This window comes from Heptranchias perlo, chromosome 23 (assembly GCF_035084215.1).
Source record: "Heptranchias perlo isolate sHepPer1 chromosome 23, sHepPer1.hap1, whole genome shotgun sequence".
Lineage (NCBI taxonomy): Eukaryota > Metazoa > Chordata > Chondrichthyes > Hexanchiformes > Hexanchidae > Heptranchias > Heptranchias perlo.
In genome coordinates this window covers 35,193,890-35,208,737 of record NC_090347.1, presented here as the reverse complement: position 1 = coordinate 35,208,737, position 14,848 = coordinate 35,193,890, and the positions used below count along the sequence as shown (strand labels likewise).

Here is a 14,848-nt window from a genome sequence, read left to right as displayed (position 1 = left end):
AGCAGGAGGCATTTTGATGGAGGGCTGCAGTGAAACACGAAACACGTGCCCGACATGTCTTCACTTCTAGAGTATTTATGTCTAGCAACAAGCAACCCATATAATCACATGCAATCTTCTTTAATGATATGTCTGCCCGGCAATGGCAATGTATTTCATATTGCTAATATATAGACAAAAAGCTGCTTTAGAAGTTGTAAATTCCTTTCTTAAAAATAAACTGTAAGTTAATGAAGGACAAAAACATTACTTTATACATTCAGATTAATTGCAGTTGTCATTCTTATTAAATTTATGCTAAATTCTCAATATTCAGCCAGTTTTGACATCAGTTATAATTTATTTAGTGCAAATCATACAAATTCCTACATCTACACTGTGTTAATATTAATTGTAATGAATGGAAAATTAGGGGTTGTTCGCATGATTTCCTGATATGAGCCACTTCCTGATACGAGCCTCCAGCAGGGGAAGGCTCTGTGCCAGGAGCGTGAAGGAAAGGGTAAGTTTTGTCAGGCTACATTCCTCGTGCGGAGTCTCACTTGGCAGGACCGTAAGTCGGAGAGTAGTAGGGTGGGGGTCTGCATGTCCAATTTGTAGTGCTCCCAATTTTCCGATGATTAAAATTAATGACCGGAAATTGAGCGTGTCTTGAATCAGATGCACTGATCTCTCCCACTCCCATCAAGTGAGACTTTGCACTGGCAGCATCTGATTCTACGCTCTCTACTCCTGTCAAGTTACAATCCATTCCAAGAGTGCAGCCGTGCAACATTAACCCTCAAACTCATCACATCATTTCCTATTCTAACCAATTTTCCCAGGACCTCAAAACTCAGATACCCCTTGCCTGCCTCAGTCCTTCTTACAATCTTCAGGCGTTAAAACCTAAGTATAAGATCAGCTAACCATCACTTCTTCCTCTATCTCACCTTCTCTCCTATTTTTTGCACTGTTGGTGGTGTCCTGCACTATGAGCCTTGGTTTCTCAGTATGAAAAAAAATGCCAAATATAAAAGAAAACATTCTAAAGACAAGTTTTATTTTCTAGATTACTTTTTTCATTTCAGGCACTTGGGTTAAAATCCAGCCAACTTCTCTTATCCAGGCTGGCTTTGAAGGGTCCAAAATAAAATGAGTTTGATCAGTCTCAGCCCAGGTCCTAGCTAACATGAGAAAATTGCCCAGGTATGTCCTGTCCACAAAAAGCAGGACAAATCCAATCCGGCCAATTATCGCCCCATCAGTCCACTCTAAATCATCAGCAAAGTGATGGAAGGTGTCGTCGGCAGTGCTATCAAGCGGCACTTACTCACCAATAACCTGCTCACCGATGCTCAGTTTGGGTTCCGCCAGGACCACTCGGCTCCAGACCTCATTACAGCCTTGGTCCGAACATGGACAAAAGAGCTGAATTCCAGAGGTGAGGTGAGAGTGTCTGCCCTTGACATCAAGGCAGCATTTGACCGAGTGTGGCACCAAGGAGCCCGAGTAAAATTGAAGTCAATGGGAATCAGGGGGAAAACTCTCCAGTGGCTGGAGTCATAACTAGCACAAGGAAAGATGGTAGTGGTTGTTGAAGGCCAATCATCTCAGCCCCAGGACATTGCTGCAGGAGTTCTTCAGGGCAGTGTCCTAGGCCAAACCATCTTCAGCTGCTTCATCAATGACCTTCCCTCCATCATAAGGTCAGAAATGGGGATATTCGCTGATGATTGCACAGTATCCAGTTCCATTCGCAACCCCTCAAATAATGAAGCAGTCCGAGCCCGCATGCAGCAAGACCTGGACAACATCCAGGCTTGGGCTCATAAGTGGCAAGTAACATTCGCGCCAGATAAGTGCCAGGCAATGACCATCTCCAACAAGAGAGAGTCTAACCTCCTCCCCTTGACATTCAACGGCATTACCACCGCCGAATCCCCCACCATCAACATCCTGGGGGTCACCATTGACCAGAAACTTAACTGGACCAGCCATATAAATACTGTGGCTCTGAGAGCAGGTCAGAGGCTGGGTATTCTGCGGCGAGTGACTCACCTCCTGACTCCACAAAGCCTTTCCACCATCTACAAGGCACAAGTCAGGAGTGTGATGGAATATTCTCCACTTGCTTGGATGAGTGCAGCTCCAACAACACTCAAGAAGCTCGACACCATCCAAAATAAAGCAGCCCGCTTGATTGCCACCCCATCCACCACCCTAAACATTCACTCCCTTCACCACCGGCGCACTGTGGCTGCAGTGTGTACCATCCACAGGATGCACTGCAGCAACTCGCCAAGGCTTCTTCGACAGCACCTCCCAAACCAGCGACCTCTACCACCTAGAAGGACAAGAGCAGCAGGCACATGGGAACAACACCACTTGCACGTTCCCCTCCAAGTCACACACCATCCCGACTTGGAAATATATCGCCGTTCCTTCATCGTCGCTGGGTCAAAATCCTGGAACTCCCTTCCTAACAGCACTGTGGGAGAACCGTCACCACACGGACTGCAGCGGTTCAAGAAGGCAGCTCACCATCACCTTCTCGAGGGCAATTAGGGATGGGCAATAAATGCTGGCCTCGCCAGCAATGCCCACATCCCGTGAACGAATTTTTAAAAAGTCCACAACTGACCATAATTTGGTATTAATTGGTACTAAATTGGCAATCTTACTCAGACTGGAAATTAACAATAGTTGGTTTAAGAAATGGAAACATACAGACCAGTGCAGTCAGAATGTTCTTTTGAGTTTGGTTTAGGCACATTATCGGGTCACAGCAAAAACAATCAGAAAACAAAATCAGATGACAAAAGAAAAGCCTATTCAGCCCTTCTACGGTTTACTCTGCATTTGGTCCATGATCTGGGAGTGTTTGATACTGACATTTTAACCTTTGTGGGATAATTCCACAAAGGCATTATTTAACTTGTTAAATAGTTCATGGAAGGTGGACTCCATGCCAACACCAAAATCTTTAAAATGAAAGTTTAGACGTTCAGCTAGGAGCCTTTTATACTCTGATTTGCATGGTTGTAGTTATACCACTAAAGTCGTGAGAGGTTATCTGCTCAAAGTGGTCTCACTTTGAGGTGGTGCACCACCGTATCAGTGATTTAATTGAACTGATGCAAAAACTGCAGCATAGCTAGGCCATAAAAGTGGGACTTCCCCTCCCCACCTCAGTATTTACACTTTACTCAGGGAGGGGGCGATTGTACTGTAATCAAGTTACTCCAACATTACAGTACACCTTTAACAAAATTAATATAACTTCATAGCTTTCTATGACGTTTTCCACCTTCACCTACAACTCCAGCAAGATGAAATAACTCAAAGGCATAACTGGTTCTAGCTGCTAAATAATAAAACAGGAGGAAGCCACAACTAGTCTATTCTAGCTACTCCTGTTCTGTCCAGTGCTTTGATCTGCCTTCTCCTTTCCATCCATACATCTTGGTTAGATTTCTGATCTGTTCGATTGTCTCCAGTTCAAACAACAGACGTCCATCCTCAAATTACCAATAAGAACATGATATTATGAGCACAACAAACTCAATCAGCACCTGCTCACTGATGCATTCAAAAGCAAAAAGGATGTATAATATCTACTCTTCTGTCATGGTGCACATGGTGAAATTCTCTTTCCTTTTGTTAGTAAAGGTGCTAATGCTACTTGCACCTTACCATGCAGATACTCAAATCCACCGGCCCCCACTCCCCCCCCCCCCCCGCATGTTTGCTTGCTATCGTGAATTGTCTCAGTGCCTGAACTGTACCATCTTCTAACGATACAGTGGCAAGCTTTGCTTGGAACTTCTAATTAGAAAGAAAAAATCTTCTTGTGACTGCAGCTTCAATTGAGAACGGCCATTTCTCTTTCAATCTTTCAGTGGTGCCTAGGAATAAAAAAAAATGACAATGAAATAATGAACTCACCCTTCCTCCAGGCCTGCCAGTGGACTCTGGGAGAGCTTCGCTAGGTTTTTGGCATAATCCTCCTCAATTTTAATCCTTTAAACAAAAAAATACAATGTTGCATTGATCTGAATGGAAGTCTCTTACAACAAAAACAAAAAGGATGATTTCCCACTGGAGCAGGGCATTGTATAACAGGTACTAATCAGAATATCACACAAACCCAAAACATATTTTACCAATACATCTTTACCCTGACCATCTGAGGTCATGAAGGATGGAACATCCTCTACGCAGTTGCTTGATTTTCCTTCTACTAAAACAAAAGGACAGCAAAGCAGGTGGGCTGGTTGACTGGTGCACTACCCTCCACGCCCTGTATCATGATGCCCACTCCAGTCATGCGGTCTTTTGTGCCGGGGCACACAAGTAGGAAATTACCCTTCAATACCATGACTTTGGTTTTAAAACTAGGTAGATTTCTTTATAAACCCACATCTACATTTAAATGAAAATGTTTAACTTCAGTAACAAGAATCGGCAATTTAAAACATTTTAATGGTTGTGTGCGCGCGCGGGAGTGAGAGAGAAACATGTTACATTTCCATCTCCAAGACAGTGTGCGTCCAATATACATATGTTACAGTTGAAGATTTCACCAAGAAAGGATATGGAAAAAAAATGAGATTTGCTTTGAGTTTCAAACCAAGTATTCACACAAGTTAAAAATACTCAGATGATCAGTGGTTAATATGCTAATAAAAGTTCTTCTCCCTGAAGACTTTCAACTATAAGCAATTTGTTAGTTTGTCTTGGTAATCAATAAGCACCTCACACCAATTGTGTTGGGAAAATTCTGGTCCCAGGCATTCGGCAGAGGCTGTCTGGCAAGCTTTCCTTTTTGGCCATGAACAGAGGGAGTAAGCACGGAGACAGAGATGCAGGTAGTCCGTCCGAATTTAAAAACAGAAGACCGTGAAAGCAATCAGTCCATCAAAGGTTGCAAGGAGGTTAGAATGCAGGCGGTAATTAGGAATGACTTTGTTCCAGTCAAGCAAGACAACCCACAGATGTGGGGAAGCATAGCATATTTGTTCATTATTTTGCATTATCACACAAAGACATGTTGAACTGATTGAAATGAGTGAAACTGATTGTAACTGCAGCTCTATATATGTCATATACTGTGAAATAAAGTAGCTTAATGATTCATAACTGGCCTCGTTCAACAAACGTTTGCCCAATCTGCCTTCGGAGACATTGAACGAGCACACGCAAGAGGCACAAATATCCAGTTCAGATCATGAAGGGATACTATTGTTACACCCCTGGGTTACGCTATCATATAGTTAGATATTGGGCAGTGCGAACACACCCCGAAACGTAAGATGCTCAGGCTGCTTACAGGAGCGACTAGCTGCTCCAAGACCCTAAGTTTGTAACAACATATATATTTTAAAAATTACAATTTTTGGTGAGGAATGTCCCAAATATAGTGACTGGACTGAAATCATGTAACAAAGAGATCCAACTTCAAGATAGTTGTGGAACTGTTCAGGATTTCTGTATGGGACTTGAACAGGGATGAATTGCATAGACATTCCTTACTTTTGGATTATTATGCACTTATGACCGTACCAAATAAATTCTAGACCAAATACATATCTGTTATTCCCATTTATACCGATGGTTTTCTGGAAATACAGGGGAGATACACTTTTGATTACTACACCATTTTCTGGGCTAGTCGGAAATGACTGGAGTGCATAACATGTACACGTGCAAAGAAAAACAGATCATCTTGATAGTTGCAAAATAGGAGCGACAAACAAAAAAGTCATCCTGAGCTATTCATAGTTTAGGAAGTGACTGTGGGGAGCCCAATGGTGGAAAGATCAGTGAAACTAAATCCAATTCAACTAAATGCTGATTTATCCAAAAATGCAAAAAGCCCAGAACAGCTGTGGATTTCTCCAACTGTTTTGGGAGGGTAAAGTTGCAGACAATTTATCCTTTAAAGGCAGCATGGAAAACAACCATAACTATTTACCACACTATGGGGTCGATTTTAACTGTTCCCACTGGGCAGGAAATGAATGGCAGTGGGTCAGCTGCCCATTTTACACCTCACCGCCATAATGGAAAGGATAATTGGGCATGGTGTAAAAACAGGAGCCAGCCCAGTGCCACCCGTAATAAACCCTATATATAATTATCTGAAACGCCCTATATTAATAGTACTCGTAATATGGTTACAGCTCACCTCCTGCTTGCCTATGGCCCTCAGCAGAGATGCTGCTCCATATACCCCTGGGCCTCCATTTGCAGCCTGCCAGCCCTGAGAAGGGGAGTGCTGGAGGCAGGTAGAAATATAGAGAGAAAGATGGATAGATATTGGGACTGTGGCTCTCAGCAGGAAGTCATTGAGGAAGCCCACCTCATGCATTTGCATCAGAAAGTGCCTGGGAGCACTAGGACTGATTTTCAGAAAGAGCGCTCCTGTTGCAGAGCCTTGCCCACTGGGGAACACAAATCAGAACATTTCTGGCACACTCCCCACAGTTTTCCAGCCACTAAAATTAATGAATGGACGATCTGCACTCCCAGCAGGTGAAGCCAGGAATATGCATTCAAAGGGTCTGCCGTGGCCCAGTGGTAGCACTCTCACCTCTGAATCAGAATGTTGTGGATTCAAGTCCCACTCCAGAGACACGAGCACAAAATCTAGGCCGACACTCCAGTGCAGTACTGAGGGATTGATGCACTGTCAGAGGTGCGGCCTTTCGGATGAGATGTTAAACCGATGTCCGATCTCCTCTCGTGTGGACGTAAAAGATTCCATGGCACTATTTTGAAAAACAGGGGAGTTCTCCTGGTGTGATGGACAATATTTATCCCTCAACCAACCTCACAAAAAAAATTATCTAGTCATTATCACATCGCTATTTGTGGGACCTTGCTGTGCACAAATTAGCTGTCACATTTCCTACATTACAACAGTGACTATACTTCAAAAGTACTTCATTGGCTGTGAAGCGCTTTGCGACATCCTGAGGACATGAAAGGTGCTATATAAATGCAAGTCTTTCTTTCTTTTGTGTACAGGGAACAGTAGGAAACTGGGATTTTCCGTAGGTCAGTAGCTCTACTTTTCTTATTGGTTGCTCTACACATAAGCACTTGAATTATCACTCAGATATTTTTTTTTTTTTTTTATTCGTTCACGGGATGTGGGCGTCGCTGGCAAGGCCGGCATTTATTGCCCATCCCTAATTGCCCTCGAGAAGGTGGTGGTGAGCCGCCTTCTTGAACCGCTGCAGTCCGTGTGGTGACGGTTCTCCCACAGTGCTGTTAGGAAGGGAGTTCCAGGATTTTGACCCAGCGACAATGAAGGAACGGCGATATATTTCCAAGTCGGGATGGTGTGTGACTTGGAGGGGAACGTGCAGGTGGTGTTGTTCCCATGCGCCTGCTGCCCTTGTCCTTGTCCTTCTAAGTGGTAGAGGTCGCGGGTTTGGGAGGTGCTGTCGAAGAAGCCTTGGCGAGTTGCTGCAGTGCATCCTGTGGATGGTGCACACTGCAGCCACAGTGCGCCGGTGGTGAAGGGAGTGAATGTTTAGGGTGGTGGATGGGGTGCCAATCAAGCGGGCTGCTTTATCTTGGATGGTGTCGAGCTTCTTGAGTGTTGTTGGAGCTGCACTCATCCAGGCAAGTGGAGAGTATTCCATCACACTCCTGACTTGTGCCTTGTAGATGGTGGAAAGGCTTTGGGGAGTCAGGAGGTGAGTCACTCGCCGCAGAATACCCAGCCTCTGACCTGCTCTTGTAGCCACAGTATTTATATGGCTGGTCCAGTTAAGTTTCTGGTCAATGGTGACCCCCAGGATGTTGATGGTGGGGGATTCGGCGATGGTAATGCCGTTGAATGTCAAGGGGCGGTGGTTAGACTCTCAGGAAAAATGCTTCATTCAGTACGTACGACAGGCTGTCCGGATATTTCTTGAAGGTTAGTGCTGTAAATTCAAGACCAGCAACAAAAGCAAAGGGAGGAAACTAAATTGAACAAGTTTAAAACTCCACTATGTACAATATCAGATAGCTTCTTGCCAATTCCCTCTGCAATGGATCAAAGAGGATGAATAATAATTTCTCATCTTAAGTGTGGCCAATCTCTTCGTTAACACATAAATAACAAAGTGGGCCATTTCCCCAAGGAAGGGCATAGTTTCATCAGGTATTCAAAAAATTCAATTAAAAAACAAAATAAAGGAAGCACAATTAAAGTATGTGTTTATGTAATTACCTCTCCCTAATAAATTCTGCCATTTCTTTTTGCGTTTGTTTGCCTTTGAGTTGTTTCACAAGGATAATATCAAATCCAGCAATCGTGCTATTGCTTTGTGTCTCCTTTCTGTCTGTCTGTTGAGAGAGCAGGAAAAAGAACATTTAAAAGAATTTTAGAAAATACTTTTTGGTTTACATTTATTTCAGTCAGGGAGATTTTTTGCTTTACACAAAGTGCAAGCCTGAATGCTGACATGCTCAAAGTTGTAACCACTATTGGTGCAGTTTTAATGGACACTTCCTTTTAAGTTCCAAGTTTCACATCCCATTCTAAGCTGTTTCTTCTGTCTCTCTGGTTACTAGGAGTTTTGTTTGAGCGTTCTGTCAGCCACAAAGTGGTAAGATCAGGTAGATAGCAGTGAATGGCTGTGAAGAATACAATGCTGAAAAGAAAACAAGCGGTAAGGGTAAATGTACGAATCTATGCTGCCTGCAGTACATCTGGAAATTTGGGCAGGTACTGCTCACGATTCTCTATTAAAATTAATAGCCGGCAGCATGGACTTGTAAAGTTACCCTAATGAGTCAATGTTAGCTGTGGCTCAGTGGTTGCACTCTCGCCTATGAGTCAGAAGATCGTGGGTTCAAGTCACACTCCAAAGACTTGAGCACAAAATGAGGCAGCACTGCATTGTCGGAGGCGCCGTCTTTTGGATGAGACATTAATTCGAGGCACCGTCTGCCCACTGAGGTGGACGTAAAAGATCCCAAGACACTATTTTGAAGAAGAGCAGAGGAGTTCTTCTCTGTGTCCTGGCCAATATTTATCCCTCAAACAACATCACTGAAACAGATTATCGGGTCATTATCACACCGCTGTTTGTGGGACCTTGCTGTATGCAAATTGGCTGCCATGTTTCCTACATTACAACAATGACTACACTTCAAAAAGTACTCCATTAGCTGTAAAGCACTTTAAGGTCAGGAAAGGCGCTATATAAATATAAGTCTTTCTTTCTTTCAATGGGCACTTTCTCATACACCTCATGGCATTCAGCTCAAGAGCAGGAAAGATAGAGGGCTGGGATTAAGTCTGCACAATGAGTCAGGGACACTGGAAAGGGGCAACCTGAAGAGAGGTGAGATAAAAGAAAATAACATGAGAAGAAATAAATGAATGAAAAAAAGAGACATGAATGACTGAAAAGACAGCAAGATTGAGAAAATAAACACAAAGAGAAATATAAATAAGTGAGTGAGAAAGATTAAGGCTGAAACAATTCATTGTATTTAATGTTTTTAAACTACTTTCTCACTTTGCTGATGTATTAGAAGTATTACATTAACAGACAGATTGTGCCATATTGTTCCTAGCCTCTTTCCACTAGGTCAGTTCCTAATTTTATTTATTTATAATAAATAGAAATATTAAGGTCACACAGCATTCAATTTGGAGGCCATTATTCTCATTGACTATAACTTCTTGGCCATTTCACTTAAACCTATCTTTGAGCCATAGGTGACAAAATGCAGCAATTGCGAGGGGAGCTTATAGACTCAACGAGCAATTTCAGGGCCACAGGCTGCTATATTGCAAACTGACGTCTAGTGTTCTTTGCTCACCCTGATCCTACTCAGACAAAAATAGAAAAACTTTCCTTACCCAAAAGTAGTCGCAGTAGCTCCAGTCATCTGGTTTGAGCAACTGCTGTTCAGGCATCGTATCCGGATGTGGGAATGTAACGCAGTTTATCTGTTTTTAAAAAAAAACATTTTCTTTTAAATAATGACATGGATTATTCAGAAAAATATGAATGGGAGAAGTTTGCTTTGAAGTTCTTACACAGTTTGCATTATAGGCATAATGAGGGGCAAGACTTAATAGTACACAATCTTCTGGGGAGGAGTGACATTGGTACAAGGTATAATTTATGTTACATTTGGGTGGAGATGGCATTGCTCTGTCAGTCATATGATGATATTAATTTTCAGCTCCTACGTTGCAATTTATTAAGTATTTTAATCCTGCAATATTCCTTCCGATTTTTGCCTCTTCTGAAAGCAATGATTCATACTAGAGGATGACTCTACATAGCTCTCGTGAACTTCATCCAAGTGGCCAGTCTTCATATCCCAGTCAGTGAAATGAGTGTTTTCAGTCTAATCAGCCACAAAGAGACTGGGTACTCAGCAGCAAGTAACTCACATTCCGACTCTGCAAAGCCTCTCCACCACCAACAAAGTTCAATCAGAAGCGTGATAAAATACTCACCACCCACCTGGATGGCGGAGCTGCAACAACACTCAGGAAGCTCAACACCATCCAGGCAAAGCATTCTGCTTGATTGGTTTCCCTGCCACTGAACTCAATACATTCACCCCCCCATCCCACCCTGTCCATCACCAGCACATGTGGCTACAGTATGTACTATCTACAAGATGCATCACAACAACTCTCCAAGGTTACTTTGACAGCAGATCCCTGAGAAGGACAAGAGAAGTTATGTCATGGGTGACACCATCACTTCCAAGTTCACCTTCCCAGGTCTCACAAACCATCCTGATGGACATGTATCGCCTTTCCTTCACCATTGTTGGGTCAAAAGCCTGGAATTCCCTACCTAACTTCATCATGGGAGTGCCATTACCACAGAGGCTGCAGCAATTCAAGGAGAAGGCCCACCACCTTCTCAGGACAACTAGCTTTGGGCAATAAATGCAGCCTTGCCAGTATCACCCACAACCCAACAACAAAGAAAAATAAAATGACTCTCCTCACCTGGCATCCACACACACACTTATAGAAGTTCTTACTGGACAACAATCAGAAGCAAGATCTCTGGCTTTTTGCCTCCCCCTTCTAACTTTAAGCCAGTCCCACTGAGATCAACTATCTGAGCAGGGATGGATCATTGATCCAGGTCCCTACCACATGCTGAAGTTACACGTGGAGCAATCGAGCAGCATTTATCATCTCTGTTATTACTGCTTCAGTTACATCATGTTAATTAATGGTTAATTCAGAAGTTGAAAAATAAGTGAGTTTAAAGAAGAATATTAGTGTTGGTGTAAATGTGATGAGTGGTAAGTAGTTATCAGTGGAGAAATACTCCCATTTACAAAATTACACCATAGAATCCTTGCCGTACATTCCAGTAAAATAATAAATCACTAAATCACCCACCACTTCAAAAAACATCCAAACAGTTCACACAGTTAGTTACTTTTGAGGTGTACCAGCAATGCCCCATTATTTTTCATTACTTTGTCTGCCCTCCTGCCTGGTCTATTTTTCTATCCTGAAGAGAAGTAAAGCTGGTCCTTATATTGTTCGATGTCTGGTGTTCTATCTGGTGCCAATAGGCAGCAGGTGCATTCAGCATGAACTAGCTGTTTTCCCACTTTCCTCTAAGTGAATTGGCACTCAGTTCAGGCAGTGATATTGGTGGTGAGATTGGTCTCGGGTGACAGTGAATAGGCCGTTTTGTGTTACCGCCCGAGGCTAACTTCACCCCCATTTCCTCTTGTACCAACAGAACAGAAGAATAATTAACGGCCAGTGGATGAACTTTAAATATTTCAATGAAAAAATATGTACTTATGAAAATTAATAAAGGGGAAAATCCACAAATCAAATTTAATTGATTTTCCTGAGTTACAGAAATACTCATTAAAATTAATTTATTGAGTTAAAATATTCTCATCCAAGTGTCCTGACCATGTCCTGAGCAGCTAGGTGATGTAAAACCAACTCTACTCACGGTATAATGATTATTCAACAATATCCTGCCCTCGTCACTTCAGGCATGTTAACCCAGAATGTGCAGTTCTGACGCTGTACTATTGAATGTGCAGCAGGGTGGGATTACTGTCCATCAATCCCAATCTCAAATCCCAGAGATGGGGTCATTGAATGCAAGAGTTGGGCACTGACACATTTTGATAGCACAAATCTGCCCATGGGCATTTGGTGTTGAGCAGCCTACCCTGAATGATTTTTGTGGGAGGAACATTAGTGTTCCTCCTAGCTCCACAAAAATCATTCAGGGTAGGCTGCTCAACACCAAATGCCCATGGGCAGAGTTGTGCTATCAAAATGTGTCAGTGCCCAACTCTTGCATTCAATGACCCCATCTCTGGGATTTGAGATTGGGATTGATGGACAGTAATCCCACCCTGCTGCACATTAGTGTTCCTCCTAGCTCCACAAAAATCAACTCGCCTCTCCCCCAGTGCCCGACCCATTGTGGCCCTCCCCAGGAATGACCTCATCACCCCCCGCCCCCCCCCCCCACTTTATTTACCGTGACTGCTGTGGTTCTGAGGAAGAGCCGTCAGATTTTCTGCCCTCTTCGATCAGGGAGCTGCCTAATAGTACTTGTTTAGTGTTGACAGCTCGCCATAATATTTAAATGAGGCCAACCACGAATGGTGAGAGCCTCCGACCACTTTCATCAGGCGGGTGGACGGGCAGCAGGTTCACTCTGCCCGATGCAAAATGTCACATGAAACCTAATCCACCTGGTCTATTCAGCCCTATGCCACACCACAGTGTATTTACACGCTGAGCCATTAGGCAGGGGGATCTATAAATTTATATCATATATAATACATCTAAGGGTAATTTCTGTGGTACTACTATTGGGGACCTGTGCTTGCAGGAGACACAAGGTGGAGAATCAGGGGTTCAAAGTTGTAACCCCATCTCTGGCCCATGCTCTATTTGAGCGTGACTCCCCACTGGGAGCACGCAATCTACCCTATTAGACCCTTGCTGTTAATGGCTCAAAAACAATGAGGGACCACATATAGCTTCATGATATAGACGTCAAAGCACTTCACCTATTACATTTGCTAAAGAAAAAATCCTTTTAGCCCATGTATTTGTGCAGATTTTCTTCTTGCAATTATGCACCTCCAACATTAGATTGTCACTGTGCTGTTAACAAGAACATAACATTCCTTCACAACTCCCAACTGCCCTTCAGGCACGATCACAGTACTGATTTACACTACCAAAAATTATCCAGCACTCTTGCATAGAATGTGCGGGGAGTCAGAGTGTAATTTGCAAGAGAAGAACACAATGTTGTTTTGCTGCAGCTGTCTTGATCAACTGCCACCAATGTAGCCTCATTAACACTGAGAATACAAGAGCCCCCAAAATCTACAGCAGCAGCATCCCAGCATAAATACTGGGACATGTCCACGTGGAACCTCCGGCACTGACTTCACCAGAATATGGAGGGTCAAGGGGCGGTTCCATCATTGAAATATAAATGGTAGGCACCTGCACCTCTAGGGATGCATCGCAGATATGGGGGGAGGTTGGTAATTCTGGGGGAAGGTGCCCCCTCATAGAAACATTGAAATGTCGCAAATATAAAGGGGGGCAAAAGACTCAAAAAAAATTTCCAACTCTCTTTATATCCAGGCTGTGTCCCAGGTGAGTCTCATTTCTTCCAGATGGCAGGCTGGCAGGCCTGCTCTCACTCAGCATAATCATCTGTCTGTTTCAACAGGACAGCAATGAGGAAACCCCCAGCCTGGGATTCCCCTCCACAGATGGGCCCCCCCCCCCTTCTGATGTGGGAGACCATGCTTGGGGTGAAGCTTCTGTCTGCCCCAAACGAGGCCTTGTAGGAACTGACGAGGAAAGCCAGGACCAACATAACCAGGCAGCTGCCTAACTTCCGGTCCTTTGATTGCACTCCCTCTGAACTTACAGCAGAAATGTGCTGAAAAGGGGCAGATTTTCTACCCCATGTTATCCAACTTGCTCCATGAATTACAGAGCCAGATAGCAACAACATTGGTTAGCTCCTGAAAGTAATGTTTCGTCATCAACTGAACCAACTCCGCTAACTAACATAAATCAATTTGTTGAAATTCTTGCTATCACTTCATTAGTGATGAATGTCAAAAAGGGCTGAGGTCATAAGAGGAAATCAGCATAGCTTTAGAAGCTGTAGGTCGTATATCGCCATCTTTGTGAAGGTGACCATATAGGTGGGTGGGGTAAATCTAGGATATAATAAACTTGCACTTTCAGACGGTATTTGATATGGTTCTGCGATTGAAGCTTTTAAAGAGGATAGAAGCACACGGTGTTACTGGTAAAATAGCTATCTGCACACCCATCAGCTAAGCCAGAGAAAACATGTGGTGATGAGAAATTATAAAAGCTCTGTTGGGGGGAGTCAGTGACAAGTGGAGTACAATAGGGGTCTGTTTACACTAACCATAAATAATAATGAAATGGGTACTACCAACAATATCATTAAATTTGTTGATGACATCAAGCTACATGTTGGGTGTCTGGTGTGGAAGAGGTAGAAAATATTCAAGGCGACCTGGAGACATTTTATAGATGAGTCAAGGAAAGGTAAATGGTGTTTAATGTGGAGAAGTGTAAGGTAATGCACATTGATGTAGGGAGCAAGTCTTAGGTGTTGGATGGGTTTCCATCGACAAGAGTGGGAGAGGAGAAAAACTTGACCGTCATTGTCGATTGCGCATTGATATTATCTGATCAGAGGCTATTGTTTAGAAAACAAAATCAGGTCCTAGGATGTACCTTTTTTGGAACATTAGGAACAAGAGTAGGCCATTTAGCCCTTTGGGCTGCTCTGCCATTCAATTAGATCATGGCTAATCT

The 14,848-nt window shown here is 43.3% G+C and overlaps 1 protein-coding gene and 1 long non-coding RNA gene across 5 annotated transcripts in view; one reads left to right on the top strand and one right to left on the bottom strand.

Annotated features, from left to right (window-relative positions):
* gas7b (growth arrest-specific 7b) overlaps positions 1 to 14,848 on the bottom strand; it is a 367,980-nt gene that overhangs the window by 40,815 nt on the left and 312,317 nt on the right. For all 3 annotated transcript variants that reach the window (XM_068004339.1, XM_068004338.1, XM_068004340.1), the window contains exons 6-8: positions 9,854 to 9,943; positions 8,210 to 8,325; positions 3,928 to 4,002 (exon numbers count right to left, since the gene is read on the bottom strand). In XM_068004339.1, the coding sequence (XP_067860440.1) occupies positions 3,928 to 4,002; positions 8,210 to 8,325; positions 9,854 to 9,943 (281 nt within the window). The remainder of the gene's footprint in view (positions 1 to 3,927; positions 4,003 to 8,209; positions 8,326 to 9,853; positions 9,944 to 14,848) is intronic.
* LOC137341251 (uncharacterized) overlaps positions 1 to 14,848 on the top strand; it is a 32,683-nt gene that overhangs the window by 10,512 nt on the left and 7,323 nt on the right. The window lies entirely within an intron of this gene.